General features: G+C 40.4%; 2 protein-coding genes across 3 annotated transcripts; one reads left to right on the forward strand and one right to left on the reverse strand.

Moving 5' to 3' along the window:
- Positions 1 to 3,514: 3,514 nt before the first annotated feature.
- Positions 3,515 to 7,681, reverse strand: LOC138621923 (zinc finger protein 649-like). 2 transcript variants are annotated; one of them, XM_069700312.1, is made up of 8 exons: positions 7,611 to 7,681; positions 7,179 to 7,381; positions 6,195 to 6,305; positions 5,938 to 6,033; positions 5,639 to 5,749; positions 5,194 to 5,311; positions 4,757 to 4,978; positions 3,515 to 4,666 (listed from the first exon to the last, which is right to left on the reverse strand). In XM_069700312.1, exons 1-8 carry the CDS (start codon positions 7,627 to 7,629, stop codon positions 3,636 to 3,638), a joined length of 1,911 nt encoding a protein of 636 aa, XP_069556413.1. In that variant the 5' UTR covers positions 7,630 to 7,681; the 3' UTR covers positions 3,515 to 3,635. The 2 variants fall into 2 exon arrangements, with proteins under 2 accessions (XP_069556413.1, XP_069556414.1); XM_069700313.1 differs by lacking the exons at positions 7,179 to 7,381; positions 7,611 to 7,681 and adding an exon at positions 7,088 to 7,107.
- Positions 7,682 to 8,747: 1,066 nt separating this feature from the next.
- tspan33a (tetraspanin 33a) lies at positions 8,748 to 13,869 on the forward strand. Its single transcript, XM_069700195.1, has 8 exons — positions 8,748 to 8,931; positions 10,989 to 11,046; positions 11,292 to 11,419; positions 11,533 to 11,607; positions 12,100 to 12,195; positions 12,327 to 12,455; positions 12,551 to 12,712; positions 12,823 to 13,869. Exons 1-8 carry the CDS (start codon positions 8,836 to 8,838, stop codon positions 12,922 to 12,924), a joined length of 846 nt encoding a protein of 281 aa, XP_069556296.1. The 5' UTR covers positions 8,748 to 8,835; the 3' UTR covers positions 12,925 to 13,869.
- The last annotated feature ends 2,175 nt before the right edge of the window (positions 13,870 to 16,044 follow it).

A 16,044-nucleotide genomic window follows, 5' to 3' on the forward strand; every position in this document is an offset into this window, starting at 1 on the left:
TTTACACACATATGCCATTTAAAAGTATAAGAGATGAGTGTTTTATCCTAAAACTCAACACAGATGTGTGTTACTTTGCCATTTCAGAGCGAGTGAGGCTGGAGAGCAGAAGTCCTGTTATTTTTCCGGTCTTGGTCACTCAGATCTCCTCATGTAGATCTTACCGCTGTCACCACAGAAGCACGTTATATTTTCTCGTAAATCAAAGTGTTTGTTGATCATTGTTTGATCCTGACAAAAAAAAATATTTTAAGATGACTATTTTGAATATAAATTTTATTTTATTTTCTATCTAACGTTAGCATAGCCTGTTCTGGAGAAACGAGGGCTCTTCGTTTCTCTGCTGTATGGATGTTATTTTGACGTTGATGCTGACAAACGTTTTGGGAAAGAGGGCAGAAAGTCCAAGAGACTATTTTAGATATTAAATAATTATAAAGTTATATCTAAATGATAAGCTACTAAATGAGAGTTTGGAGCAGGATATTGCCATCTATAGGAGGATTAAAAGAACCCTTTGTTATTTAAGAAAAGAAAAATTAGGTTTTCAGGTGCCAAACATGCTGGCATTTTCTATATTTGACCAAGAGGAAAAATATCTCATTGGTTTGACCATCAAGTAGAGGTTTCCATTAGGATTATAAATAATCACTGATAAGTTTCCTTTGTGTAAAGATTTGCTTTGTCCGTTTGTTAATAAACATCATAGATCCAGTAAGATTACAATTGCACGATTAAAGCGACAGTGGTGCATTTCATTCAATCAGGGATCAGGAATTAGACTGGGACGTTTTTTGAGAGTTATCACTATTGGCACCAACACAACACACATTCTGTTTGTTGAAAAAATTGGATCCATTAGATTTAATTAATCTGGTAGACTCCATGAGATTGTTCACGGTAAGACTCAACCAGCAGAATGTTTTTTCTAAGGATACTCGCCCTGTCATAGAAGCATGTTAAGTCTCCACCGACCTTGTTAAAATTTGATTTGCTGAAGAGCTTGTTGGTGAGAAACGACCCTCTTTCTTGTTTTGGGGGCTGGTGAGCCCTGAAATGAACCTGATAGATGAGATTTGCCTGCCCACTAGGTTTAGAAATAACATATAGAATATTTATAACTCACTCATTGTGTAGCAGCACCTACAGCAGCAACTTTATGCGAATATTTAGGACGACTGTTTTGCTCAGACTTTGAAAGCCTCGCGTTTATCCCTCATTGTTATGCACACATTAATTTTAAATCATAGAGGTCCCCGTCTGAGACCAAGCTTGCTCTTTTATTTCACTTTTTCGGGGAAGAACGCTGCACCCACAGCCCATTGATTGACGGAGAAGAGCTTTCTGTACCATCGAGTGACTTTCTTTGGGATATTACTTTAGCTCTAGAGGTGAAAGGCAGCAGCTTTACAATGTAGACTTAACTGTCAACAGTTCTGGTCTTAAAACAGCTCATCAGAACCACGAATGTCTCTGCTTCTCCTTTTTGATTTTACAGATAAGAGCTACTAAACATCGCACCACGAATGATAACTACTTCATCCCTTGAATGTAGGACGCAGAGATGTTCTTACTTGAGGTCTGAAAAACTCGCATTTAGAATTTGGTTTGCGTTTGGATAGTTTCCTTTTTAACAGCCAGAGACATGAAAGGTCTGGATTTAACTCCTTGCGGACACATAGGATCTCTACCAGCTTGGATTCAACATGCTTTGTCCTTCTTTAGAGTTAGACACAAGTAGGTCTTGTATGTCTGTGTGTGTAAATGCAGCTTTAAAGAGTGAGTTGGCCCGTCTGAGCGCATCAGCAGTGTCATGTACAAGGTGAAGTGTTTTCTTCCATGAGTTATTTCCTGCTGCTGTGAAAGCACCTCTTTAACAGTATGTAGGTGTTTACTAAGTTCCCTGGCTTTTGCCAGCCTGATGATTCAGTGGCACGGGATCCACAGCTCCGTAGTGTTTAACGAAGGCTTTTCTGTTCCTTATTTTCTGGGTAAATGTCAGGGCTGTGTGGTTCTGTTCTCCACCGGTCAGTAGTGTCTTATGATCTCGTTTGTCGTCTTAGGTCATCACTCATGCAAGGTGTTTAAGGGCCTTCGGCAGGACTGAGCTGTTTGTTTTTGTTCTTCTCCGCCGGAGAGAATTCTGTTATTAATCTTTATTTCTTGGAGAGAGGTGTTCACACAGAGACCAATTTGTTGTAATATTAGTAGTGACGCTACTGTTAAACGTAGTATTTAATAACAGCACTATTTATGGTCAAAAAAAAAATGAACTAGAGTGTGTCCTTGTGCTTGCGGTAGCTTTGGAGGCAGGTGGCCGTTTTGTAACTGAGTTCTTTAACATAAGCCACTCCCCCTTCGACTGTGGGAGGGATTTCATTGGTTCTGAGGTTGCTAAGTGACACTGGCCCAACATCATTTGGTTTCCTCAGCTGCCATTTGTCTCCTTGTTGACGACTGCATGGTCTCACAGTTGACACACCCTTTTGTTTTCTTCTTCTTCTCTTTCTTTTTCCTAAAGGAGAGTTCTTGATTTTGTTTTCATTCATTTCATTTTACATTTTAGAAAGGGAAAGAATAGAAATGAAATAAATCAGAATATTAATTCAATCACTTTTTCTACTCCTATTTTCAATAAAAAGTGAACCGAAAAAACCAAACAAAAAGTTGATTTGTAAATAAGTAATGTACAGTTTGTATCTGTAACTTGTCAGTCTGTCATTGGTGACAGAGTCTGTCTTGCTTATAACGCACGCTACCAGTAAATAAAAAAGGAAAAAGTATATTTAGACTGTATGGTCCCTTGAAAGCAAGTTTTAAATTAATATCTGATGTATATTCCTGTAACATTGCATTTTTATCTGAGGAATGATGTTATTAAAAAATTGCAAAGAAATTGCATTTCCTACAGCTGTGTTTTTCACAGGTCTTTTTCCTCACACTTTATTTGGGTAGACCGATGCTGATACTCGTATGAATTTACGACAACCCTCCAAAAATAAATGCACCAAATGTGACAGTTAATTAAATGAGAGATTTCTGTATGTGTGTTGTTGTCCTTGGTTTTCTCATTTCTCAGCCCATTTTATTTCAGGCCTCCAGCAGACAAGGTAAGCAGATTTGCTATATTCAGCTCAAAGGGAAGACTGCAGGTACGGAAATACAATACTTTTCATGTTTATCCAGAACTGAAAACCTGAGAGCTTTAAATATTCAACTGTAATACACATAGGATTTTGCATCTGAAAGATTCATCATACACAAAGTAATTGTCTTGTTTGTGCTCGCAGCTTCACTAATGCAGCTGTGTGTCAGGGGATTTACGCAGCAGTTTCACTCACAATTATGATCCGCAGACAAATTTAGAGTGCAGAATATGAAGGAATACCACAAGAGACTCAAAATAGGAGCCTACAACAAAAGAATGAAATCCTGGTGTTTGCAAGCAGCAGCAGCTAAAATGCGTCAAGAGTGGTGACTGGATATAATGAAGAAACCAAACACGCACTGCTCGTGACTTTACGTGGGGAATGTTTCCGAGCACTTTATGTAAGGATTTGTTACAGAGGTTCGTACCCACGCGTTGAAAGGTAACATTTACGACTAAACTCTCGATTCCTGTCGACACCGACACGTCACGTGTCGGGTTTATGAGTTGCCAGATGTCTCTTCAGATTCCCCTGCTGGGAGAATTCTCTCTCACAGTTCGGACACTTGAATGGTTTCTCCCCGTTGTGGCTGAGCGTGTGTCTCTTCAGGCAGTTCAGCGTGAGGAAACGCTTCGGGCACTCTGAGCAGAGATACGGACGTTCCCCCGTGTGAGAGCGCGTGTGGACGTTTAGGTGACTCTTGCTGGAGAAGCCCTTCCCGCAGTGGACGCAGGTGTACGGTGTCTCGCCCGTGTGAGTCCGCGTGTGCAGCAGCAGCTCCCCCGAAGACAGAAAGGACTTCCCGCAGGTGGTGCACAGGTAATTCTTCTCCCCCCTGTGCATCTGCATGTGTCTTGTAAAGCCCGCTTTGCTGAAGTTTTTCCCGCAGATGCTGCAGAAGTTGGCGGGACCGTCGTGCAGCCGCTCGTGCTGCTTGAGTGAATAATTGCACAGGAATCCCTTGTTGCACTGCTTACAGATGAATATTCGTCCCCTCCTATGAAGTCTCTGGTGCTGATAATACCCCGACGGGCTCGTGAATCCCTTCTCGCACTGACTGCAGCGGTACCGAAAGCTGTGGAGCTTCATGTGGGTCTTCAGTTGATTTGGATGTTCAAAGACTTTTTCACACGTCGGACATTTGGTTTCCTCCTCTGTGAAGTTTTTGTTCGCAGGTCGCGTGCTCAGAAACCTTTTGTCTTCCCCCGTGGGCTCTTTCCATCTACGTCCTTCCTTGTTTTCCAGGTTGTCCTTTTTCTGCTTACGTTCCCCCTTTTTGTCAACGCCATCTTTTTGTTTGCGTTTCCTCTTTTTCCCCGAGTTGCCTTCCACTTTATTTTTAGCAGCGTTCAAGTCTTCGCTTTTCTGCTGATTCTTTCCCGTGGCTTTTTTCACCGATTTCTTTTTCTGAATGGGAGCCGTTAGTTGGTGCTCACTCTGGATGTGCTCCTGGACTTTCCTCTTTATGCGGTGTGTGAATGAACACTGAGGGCAGATGAATAAACGAGACAGAGGACCTGAAAACAGGCATAAAGCACAGTAGGTGAGTGAAACAGGACTGATTCAAGATTAATTCTGGTCTGTTACTGCTAATAATTTTGTCTGACCTGATTTCTTTTTTGGCAGCCAATCATCTACATTGACATCTGATCTTTGACTTGAGTCTTCCTCTGAATCCTCCAATGCCAGTGTACCTTCCTCGTTGTCATAACCATCATCATCATCCTCCTCCTCCTCACTGTACGGCTCAGTGAATCTCTCGACACCAGTTTGAGAAGGGAGGGCCAGTGTGGACAGAATTATATCCTCCTCCTCACTGCCTGACCAAGCTGTAAGAGAGGAAGACCTTTAACATTTTACTCATAAGAATCACTTATTGACACATCTGGAAATTGAGATATTGAGAAAGACAGACTTGAAGAACGTAAAAAAACAAGCAAGACGTCAGAAAAGTCTTTACACCACACTTTAGTCTTTTAAACAGATATGATAAAGACACTCTCAATAATTCTTTGTTGAAGGCTGAAGCGATCTCTGTTCTCACCTGAGCTGAGAGTCTTCAACTGTCTGTGATGAAGCAGCAGAGTCTTCAGGGCTAAGGGTTCAGAAAGATGGTGGCCCAATTCTTCTGACACAAACGGCTCAATGAGCCAAGCTGCTGTCTGAGACGGAGAGTGAAGGCCACAGAAAAGCAGGCTGGTAAGTGAAACGCACTCACAGGCCTCAAAGCAACAGCCAGTGACAGTTGTTGATCTTGTTGCACCAACGTCTCTTTGTGTTTGATGTGAAATACCAATTAAGTATCATCTTCTGATATCTCGCATCCCGAAAAAGCACTTCATCGTGTAAAATATAAAATGATTTCCATTAAGTCAAAATTATATAATTTGTCAAAAACTGCTGACAGTTCTTTGCTAAACAGCTCATTTTCTGATAGTCTACATGGTCGATCAGTGTTCAGTCTCCAGATGTGTGACCTGCTGTAGTACCTGTTGAAGGTTTGGTACAGGCAGCAGCTGTTCCAGTCTGGACAGGAACACAGACACAAGCTGCTGGATCCTTTGGTTGTAGGCAGAGCCGTAGTTTGCAGGAAAAACCTCCTGCAATATCCAGAGCATCAGATTGAAACTATCAGCACAGGTTGCCATGATACGGAGAACTTAAGCATTTCGATTTATAAGCCACTCTGACATGCACAGCTCATTAATTTATTGTTAAAAGTCTGCTGTGTCACTGTGGAATTCACTTACTTGCTTTTAAGACATTAATTTTTCAAAGGCAGACTCACTTGGAAAAAGAAGTCCTTCTCAAAAGGAACATTCAAAATGTTCTGAACCAGGCTGGCAAAGTTGCTGTAAGAGGTCTTCAGGATATCAGCACTGGCCTATCAACAGGTGGACACAATAAAGTTGAAAACTACTTTGCATTATAATTTTATGAAGCTTCTGATGCTCTCTTTATCTCAGGCATTTATTCAAATGAAGTCACATTAGTTACATAAGATTTTTAGTTTTAGTTTTGTGGCTGAAGCAGCTCTGAACCCACCATCTGATCACTGGAGCTCAGTTCAGCGCTGCAGGTGTGGATTTTATCCAGGTGGCTCTGGATGGTCTGCAGGTTGGCAACACTATCACCACGACACAGCTCCAGAACCAGCTGCAACAAAACAGAGGTGGCAGACAGGTCAGTTGAAAGAGCACGACACCGCTTTAAAAAAAAAAAAAAAAGCTGAAAAAGATTAATTTCCATTGTGAGCATTCTTGGCTCGTTTGATAAGATCAAACAGCTAGTGAGTTGACCTTGTTATTAGATTGTTTTCATCAACTGTAGAGATCATTTTGATGGGTAAAATATATTATTAGAACTATTTTCGCCTTGCAAAATCAATTCAGATGTTACCCCTGTCAAAATTAACTTCAAATACTACTACTTTATTTCACCACACAAGAAGTTTTCAGGTCTGTTAATATCATCCTAAACTGTTGCTTTTTCTTGTGGTGTGCCCCAGGGCTCTGTGTTGGGTCTTATATTATTTGTGTTGTATATACTTCCCTTATGCCATATGATAAGTGAATTGAAAGGTATTTCATATACCCGGTGTGCTGATGACTTTCAGCCGTGTGTCCTTTTCTCCTTAGAACCTGATAACAAAGACGAACTGTATGATCGCTAACAACTTATCAAAGGAAAATGCAGATAAGAAGGAGGTCCTATTCATGGCTTCTGACAGTAAAGCTTCCCGAGGTAGCACAGCGTTTATGGGGTCCCTCTCTTCGGCACAGTCTAATTGTAAAACTATAGGTGCTATATTCGATATACTTTAATAAACATATACGATTTTAAACACGTGCATGTTTTAAATCATTTAAGAAACATTGACAAGCTCAGATCTGTTATAGCCTAACCCAAGTTAGAGATGATCGTTCACGTTTTCATACCATCCCGGCCAGGACCGCTCAAATTGCCTTTGCACTTGCCTCCGCGAGTCGTCCCTGGACCGTCTGCAAATGGTCAAGAAAGCCTGCTCACCCTTGCTCTCAGGCCCAGGAGGAGCTGAGCCTTCTGATCGGGACTCAGGAGCTCCGGGACGATCTCTGTGGCCAAACTGATGAAGTCCGCCAGCTTGTCATACTGCAGCACACTGTGCTGCTGCACCACCTGCCACATGAAGGCAGACATCAGCCTCACCGGAGGGACGAGGAGCTGAAGGGAGGCTGGAGGAAGAGCGGAGCCTGCAAACCACGAGTGTTTTGCAATGAATGAATGCAGTACATTTGAACTGCGGAGCAAACACTGTATAGGTAATTGGTCAACAACCCCGGTTCCCAAGACAGAGCATTAGTAAACGGTAGCTTTACCGCTCAGCTGCTTTAATAACCTCCTTTAGCAGATCATACTTCTCTAAAAGCGGCTGACTATTAATACTTGCAGAAAAATTTGATATAAATAAATCGCACAAACCTTTGCCCTTCCACGCCATTTTCGCAGGTTAATGTTCAAACCAGAGAACTAAATTCCCCTTTTGCATTTCTCAACATAAATATAACTTCCGGGTAAAACGGAGGTTGCGTAGTAAAGGGTGTATTGTCCTTCATAATAAAAGCTGAAATGTTCAGTTCTAATAAAATGTAATTAGAAAAGCGAGACAAGTGGAGAGGAAGCAAATTATCCGCACACAAGTGGTACGGTGTGTGTATATTTGTTATGTATATTTCCAGTAGCATGTTGTTGTTGTTGTTTTTTTACCCTTGAGTAAAATATATACTATTCCATCCAATACAGCTATAATCTCCTGATCTTTACTGTAATTTAGTAGTGTATTTAATTGTCGTTCCCACTTAGTGAAAGAACAGCTCAGGATGAGTGAAAATGTATAAACATTTAAGGTTATTTTTCATCATGACAAAAGACGACATTTCACAGTAGAAAAATTAGGCCTACAGGTGTAACTTTTGAAATTATTAATGGTTGAATTCCTTGTAACATGCACATTCAGGGTCCAGTTCATGTTGGCTCACTGTAACTATCATGGCTCACTGGGTGACAGAGCAACTGTCTTTATTATTTAGGAACATCTGTGCTTTCGCCAGTCTGACAGCAAGTCTCTAATATATTTTTGTTATAAACAAATACAAAAATGTAACAAATGTAGCGACTATTAGCGTTTCACTTAAATGACAAAAACACCTGGCCATTAGTATGTATTGATTTACATTCAAAATGAGTTGAAGCTCTCACCAGCTTTATAGTAAATGTAAGCAAAACCACAAAGCACGTGAAAGTACTGGATGGACAATAGAACACTAAAAACAAATAAACTATCTTAAATATTTATAATCTTGCAGGAATACAAAAATCTTTCACCTGAAAAGAAAGCAGCAGACTGAACATCGACAGGGTCAATCATGGGACCATGTTACGTTCAGGAGTCTCCAGGTGATCGGCGGTAAAGACGTGACATGAATCGGTAACACCCTGTTTTTACGCACCCAGTCAGTATCAGACTGCTGGAACGACTCACTTCCACTGTAGGTGTTGGCTGTTACAGAAAACCAGCAGCTCCTCGTCGTCATTATCATCATGCTGACCAGTCTTAAGTTTGACTTGGAGTAATACGTTTTTTTCATCTTATTGCTCTTTTGTGCGTAAACGTAGATAAGACGCTTTCATTTCACACTTTGTCGCCATGGGAGGAAGACGCAGAGGCGCACCTGGATCTGACTACACATTTGTCAGTCCGGTAGTGAAGTACCTGCTGTTCATTTTTAATCTTATATTTTGGGTGAGTGATCACGAGCTGTTAAACTCACTGATCAGTAAGATCGAAGCGTGGTAACCTTAACTTCCCTCTCTCGTGTGCGTGTTAATCATTTGTGTGTCTTAACAAGCCAGACTTACTTTGTAGTTCACTAAAGTATATTTCATTAACAAAATTAACGACTTAAAGACATTTTCTTTTGGTTTCAGTTATTCCAACCATTCCAGGGACTGATTCTGTTTATTTGGTCTGAATTTAGCTGCGAACATCACTTTGTTTGATTTGGTTATTCTTTAACTTTGGTGTTCAGTGAAACTGTTGTCGAAAGAGGAAGTTATACACATACACACACTCACACAAACCAGGTGTTTTCAGCTTAGTCATTTGACAGGGAGTTACATTTTTACTTTTCAAATTAGGAATCATGTAACATGAGAACTTTGAGGCTCAATCATTTTGTTGTCATCATGCTCACTCTGTAAACAAAGCTGCGGTTTGTTTCTGGCGTACACTTAACCAGTCCACTTATACTGGTTCTGTTGTTGAAATACTGGACTTGCCAAGGAGCACAATTTTTTTAGTTTCATCAGTTCATATGCTGATGGAGCCATGCAGATGTGCATGAGAAGCAGGTCCCTACTTCACATCTGTCTGTTAATTGAGAGCAGCGTGGCTACTGTGGCAGATTTCACAGTGCGGGATACTTTTGCATTTCAAATAAATAATATCAGTGTTATTATATTCCTACACCTCTGTGGCTTTAGTTTGGTCTCCCGCAATAAGTGTGCAACTTTTATCATTTAAATTTGGTTCAAAGTAGCAGGGAAGCTCAGCAGTGGATTGTAAATAAAGCAAAGTTCATATCAGCGGGTTTCAGTATCAGGTGACTGTAACATAAGGAGATTTCTTGCAGCATTTTTAGAGCTGATCTGTTGCTGCAGATTAAACGTGCTCAGGTTTTAGAGCAGTGCGAGGAGACTTTTCTGTGGTGGAGCTAAAAATATTTAAAAGAAAAATGCTGTCTAAGCTCCTGAAAGCCAGGTCTGATCAAAAAGTTTCAGGTTTACTCAGGTGTGCTTTCTTAATATCTCAGAAATCATAGTGTCTTTAGAGATTTTCTTTGCGTATTCACTTTTTAGTGATGTCTTGAAACAAACCTATGAGTGGTGTGTCAGCCGTGCATGACTTGTGGCCATGTACAAACAGGATAAGGCTGTGTAAAAACTTGAAACTCTTCCGTGTGGAATGTGTTGTTGTCATTTCTGTGGCCTCCGGCTACAATGGGCTCGGTGTAGAACACGTCAAAGATTACTGCAAGTTTGTGGTTCTTTTCCAGTCCAGGATGTAATGTTCAGAAAATGTAAGGAATTTTTGTGATAATCCCGGAAATAAATAATAAAATGAATTGAACCTCTGTTGGATTCGGGCACTGACAGACTCGTACAATAACCTTTTTTTTTTCTTTTTTTTTTTAAAGCCACCTGTTTGCCTCAGGTGTCATGTCTGCTGTATTCACAGTGAAACTAAACCTTTACAGAAAGAGGCAGATGAAGCTAGCTCTTCCCTCCTGCCCCATGGAGGTACAGTGTCTGTGGTAACTGGAGCCATTTCATTCATTCAGGGTGAGAAGAGTATTTCTGAGGCCTCTCTATTATTCTATTGAGGCTCAGAGAGGAGTGCTGAGTGAAAGGCTCTTTATTTTTAAGGGAAGGTTACAGATTGCTGTCAGATTAGTTTATTCAAATGGAAGCAGAGTGCATGGAAGAATCTCCTAATTTAAATTACTGGCCCTTTTTAAGATGAATGTTGTGGTCCTCTGGTTTAACACTGGACTCACTTTGATTGCATTTTTAGACATTTTAGTCCACTTAAATCAGTACAACCTTATCTATGATTCATTTGTACCTCTTGTACATTTTTCTTATTATGGTGATTAAGTGTTCTGGTGAATGGTGCCACTCCCTGGACAAGTGGAAACATAGAAGAAATGGGTTTTCCACATACTGTACTGTGCATGATTCCCACTTATTGTGGCCTGTTTATAATATTTTGAAGTATAAAGAAATCTTTTTTGTCCTCAGATAATATCCCTGGTGATGATGTCCATCGGGGTGTATGCCCGCATGATGAAACACGCAGGTAAATGATCCTCCATGCATAGAGCATGCAGTGTGACCACATGACAGGACAGTGTTTTTGCTTTCATGAGGCTTCATTAGTCAGGCTCATGCATCAAACAACACAGAAGGAAAACTGACAAGATCTTCTAAAATATATAAAATGATACATGAATACGTTTCCTGCTTCTGTTTGAGCGGAATATCACTGTCTGTCTCTGTCTACATCAGCCTTTGAACCCCATCCTTTCCTCTTCTCCCTTTCAGAAGCAGCATTGGCGTGTCTGGCAGTGGACCCCGCTATCATGCTGATGGTCGTTGGGGTCCTCATGTTCATTCTCACCTTCTGTGGCTGTGTGGGCTCCCTCCGAGAAAACATTTGCCTCCTGCAGACAGTGAGTGAGGATTTCTTTTTTGTCAAGTCTGCATGGAGAACACCGAAGCTTTGTTCTGTAAAAACCAACTGATTTTACACTGCCGTAACCATCCCTCTCTCTTCTCCTCCCAGTTCTGTATCTGTCTCACAGTGATCTTCTTGCTGCAGCTGTCTGCTGGTATCCTGGGCTTCATCTTTGCAGATAAGGTAACCAAACGACGAGGAGGATTTTCTCTGTCATATTAATGTCAGTATGAATGTCTTCATTAGAACTGTTTTATAAGATGTTATTCACTTTACCGACTTATTGAAACATTTTAAAAGTGAATACAAACCGTGTTTTAAGTTGCTCTTATTGGATTCAATGGATGAGGCTGTAATGCTTTTTTGTTTTGTGTTGTTTTGGTTGTTAGTTTTTAACTGAATCCCTCTGGGTGCTGTTTATAAGATAGATTATTGGGATGTATATCGTACTAGATATCTGTTAGTGGGTAAAGTTTTATACTACTATTAATGTAAGTTGCACTTTGTCTGTAACTGATTCAACATTTTAATACACTCTTCAATGAAACAGCAGTTTGCTCATAAGCAGGGTTGTAAACTATGATTTTGTTTGTTTATGGCATGAGAAGGAGGGTAAAGATAATTTGGATGATGTGTTTGTTTCATCCACAAATTCCTTTTTAATACTCTTTCAAGGCACGGAATAAAGTGACTGAAATCATCAACAATGCCATCGTCCACTACAGAGAAGATATTGATCTGCAGAACTTGATAGACTTTGGTCAGAAAGAGGTAAGGGATTAGTCTTCATGTCACTGCAGGTCATTCGATTTTTTTTTTTTTTTTCATTATTAATACCAGGATGAAAACAGTCTTAACAACATTTGCAGCTATATGTCTTTTAATCTCTTCCATCTCCTCAGTTTGGCTGCTGTGGTGGCGTGGCGTACACCGACTGGTCCCACAACATGTACTTCAACTGCAGCAAGGACAACCCCAGCAGAGAGCACTGTTCTGTTCCCTTTTCCTGTTGTATCATATCTAAAGACAAGGTCGCCTTCTTTTAGGAGTCTCAGCTGATCACGTTTTGGTTTGTTACTGTTATGTTTTTCATGTGCTTTACCTGAATGTGTCCATGTGCGTGCAGGTGGTGATCAACACCATGTGTGGCCAGGGCATGCAGGAACTGGAGTTCGTTGAAGCTGGAGCGCACATCCACACCAACGGCTGCATAGACAAGATGGTCAACTGGATCCACAGCAACCTCTTCTTACTGGGAGGCGTTGCACTGGGACTGGCCATACCGCAGGTAGAATAGGGTGCAAACCACACATAAACGGCACACGAGTCAAGCTTGTAAGACTACACCAACCACTTTGGTCAGATGTTGAGCCTCCTGTCGTGTTTTCTCTTTTGCAGCTGGTTGGCATCCTTTTGTCTCAGATTCTGATAAACCAGATCAAAGACCAGATTGAGCTGCAGAACTACAATTTAAAGCACCAATCTGACCTGTGGAACTGATCCAGGAGAGACCCGAGCAGATTCATGACGGATGGCGACACCGTCAGTAAGACAGTAAAATCACTTGCAGCCGTTCAACGGAGTCCTCTGGCTGGTGTGAGTATTTACTGTCACGACTCTCAGACAACACTTTTATATTCTGGAAGCACATGGACAGAACAAAGACTGTGTTTTCAAATCCTTTGCTCAAGAGGAAACGGGAAGAAATAAAACTCTGCTCCCATCTGCTGGACATATTCCGCATTTACATTTACCAAAACTGAAGTGCGTAAAACTCAAGCAGGTGATGAGGTGGTGCTCAGGATAATATTAACTTTAATTAAGAGCTGCAGTCAGTCTTATCTGCAACAGGTAATTTTTTTTATCATTCATTTGTTGTCAAAGGGGCCTTTTTTTACTTTTTTGTTTCAAATACTATGACAAATGGTAACTAACTAAAAAGGGAATTGCATTTTGAACATCTATTTTGTAGACTAATAAAATTAAAGCATGTCAGACAGATTGGTTTCCGTAAACTCAGTAATGACGCTTATTGTTACAACCATCTGTTAATCCGATACTTAATATTTGCTGGAATTTACTGTTATTATTTGTATTCATGTTTTAGTAATGTATATCCTATAATATGTATATTTTAACTTTGACTTTGAAATCTTTGTCTAAACCAAGGACACTTTGTGTCTTTACTTTCCCAAGCTTGTCTGGGCCCTAGAAAAGTTCAAGGAATATTGTCCCGTTTCTTAAACATTTTTTATTTGAATTAAATGTGTTTTATGTGACAAATGTGGCCATGTGAGGTTGCTTGGTCATCCTGCCAAGACCTCATTCTATACATAATGTCATTACTTCCTCTGCTCTTAGCCACCTGACAGCCTGCACGGCTGCAGAGCCACCAGGTTGTGTAGGTTGTATGCCATGCCATTACAAATAAATGTTTGCCACACACACTATGCACACAGTTTATGTTCTGTACATGATGTGATTTATATCCTGTATGTCGTTTGAATCCGTCCATGCTCTCACCTCTTATTCTTACGTTTGTCTTCTGTAACAGTTTTTAATTGAAGCCAAAGGAGGACAAAAATAGTGTAATTGCCTATAGTACTGTAGAGTTTAGTGCTTTTTGCGTCTGTAAAATACATCCTTAGCTGTAAGTTTCAGCATTCCATCTATTTTCCTGGAATAATTTGACAGAAATCTTGTGTTTCTTTTAACTGGAAGAGCTGCTATTCGACTGGCACGATGTTCGCTCATTACCCAGCGAAGCTCCTGCCAAAAGTCGAATGTAATTGTGAAGAAGCATAAACCGACACATCTTCTCTATCGCCACCCTGTTTGTCTGCCTGGCGAATGAAAACCTGAGTTGTGAGAGATTCTCAGCCTGAAACCTGATGCCTGTAATCTTTGGGAGCAGAAACAGTCCTGCCTGCATGTGTAACCACAACCTGTGACGCAAGTCTTTAATCTAAACATGACATTTCTGTGTTAGCTTACAGCTGCAGTAACTCCACACACTGATTTTGTTACACACCACAATCTGCTGGGTCGCAAATCTGATGGCACAAAGGAGTGAAAGCACTTTATAGAGATGTGACATTTAATGATTTAGTAGAAGAAACTGAAGGAAAAGTGACAGTTCAAACCAAAGTGCACGGCTCTGTAGGAGTCTCATTGTAGTGTGTGTGTGTGTGTGTGTGTGTGTGTGTGTGTGTGTGTGTGTGTGTGTGTGTGTGTGTGTGTGTGTGTGTGTTGGCCTTGGCTCCAGGGGCTCTGTGTGTGGTCCCTGGTTTTTTTCCCTCTGACTCACTCAGGCAGCCATGTTGCTGTGGGTTTTAAGGAGGCCCAGACACACACACACACACACACACACACACACACACACACACACACACACACACACACACACACACACATACACACACACGCGTGATCAGAACAGAGCAGAGTTAACCCAGTTTTACTCCCTGAACACCAGAGGAGAAACAAAGCATCAGCAGTCATGCAAATACCACAAGTGCACTTTCCAATTAATCTAATAACAACAGCAGCGTGGTGAAGATTTGACCTGTTAAAAACTTGTTTTTTACATATTTTTTTTTACTTTTCAAAATCACAAAGTGAACAAAATTTGATCAGTGTAAAATAAAGTGACTGTATGACTTTTGTATTTCATGTATGTATGTTCATATTTTTTATTTTTTTAGCAGCAGATTTATGCAGCCACCTTAACCAGGAGAGAGGAAGCTCGGGCTATTATGAATATGTCCCAAAGGAGACTAATTTAATGTAGTTTTGAGTTATTAACTATGTACCTCCCTCCCACACAGACACTCGCATGCACTTACTGCCATGTACCCTTACGTCACAACATGTAAATTCATTATATATGATTATTGATAAAGGCTGAGACAGTCTCACAATCATCATCTTAAGGCAGATAACCAGTAATATTGATACTTTTTTTCTTTTCTTTTTTTTAAATCATCTTACATTTGTTTGATTGTATTTTTGATGTATAGTATTCAGTCTTATGTAATGTCTAACAGAAGGGTGCATTCTGGTCTCTGTAGGGGGTGAAGTGATTTTACTTTTTGGCTTCATAAATGTCCCTAGAAACAAACACTATCAGTGCACATTAGGCCACATCTATATTCCTCTCTCTTGCTCCTCTTTCGTAATCTTGTTATTATTTCAAAATAATACTGCTAATGCTTTTTTTTATGTATATTTCCTATTCATACTCATATCTACAGTGTAATACATGTAACACCTGTGGCTGCAGTGGTACCAGATGTCTGGATTTCTTTTGCATTAACAGTTGTATTTAAAAAAAAAAAAATGTTTTAATGCTGTAATGCGTACAGTTTATCATTTGTATTTATTTCATTAAAATCCTCCTTAGCTGTACCCTGCAAATCCTTATCTTATTCAAAGATGATGGAAAGCTCATTAAATGAGGGGCTGTTAGATCTTAATGTACATCAGTGAGACCCTTGTGGAATTAGTTTGTAAGATACAAGTTTGAGAGCACATTAGGGCTGCAATTAGCAATTATTGTCATTATTGATTTATCTGTTGATCAGTTGTTTGGTCTTTAAAATGTCGGTGAACCATGGTGAA

Source organism: Brachyistius frenatus, unplaced genomic scaffold (assembly GCF_029030835.1).
Source record: "Brachyistius frenatus isolate BFR_SWC_R1_liver_20210118 unplaced genomic scaffold, ASM2903083v1 Contig_33, whole genome shotgun sequence".
NCBI classification, from domain to species: domain Eukaryota; kingdom Metazoa; phylum Chordata; class Actinopteri; family Embiotocidae; genus Brachyistius; species Brachyistius frenatus.

Bases quoted from the DNA above. Each gene is read 5' to 3' on its own strand.
- LOC138621923 (XM_069700312.1), bottom strand. The intron at 6,034-6,194 runs GTGGGTTCAGAG...ACCTGTTGATAG, and splicing joins TGAGCTCCAGTGATCAGATG to GCCAGTGCTGATATCCTGAA. The intron at 4,667-4,756 runs GTCAGACAAAAT...GCCTGTTTTCAG, and splicing joins GCTGCCAAAAAAGAAATCAG to GTCCTCTGTCTCGTTTATTC.
- tspan33a (XM_069700195.1), top strand. From the start codon at position 8,836: ATGGGAGGAAGACGCAGAGGCGCACCTGGATCTGACTACACATTTGTC. The intron at 11,047-11,291 runs GTAAATGATCCT...TCTCCCTTTCAG, and splicing joins CCGCATGATGAAACACGCAG to AAGCAGCATTGGCGTGTCTG. The intron at 12,713-12,822 runs GTAGAATAGGGT...TCTCTTTTGCAG, and splicing joins TGGGACTGGCCATACCGCAG to CTGGTTGGCATCCTTTTGTC.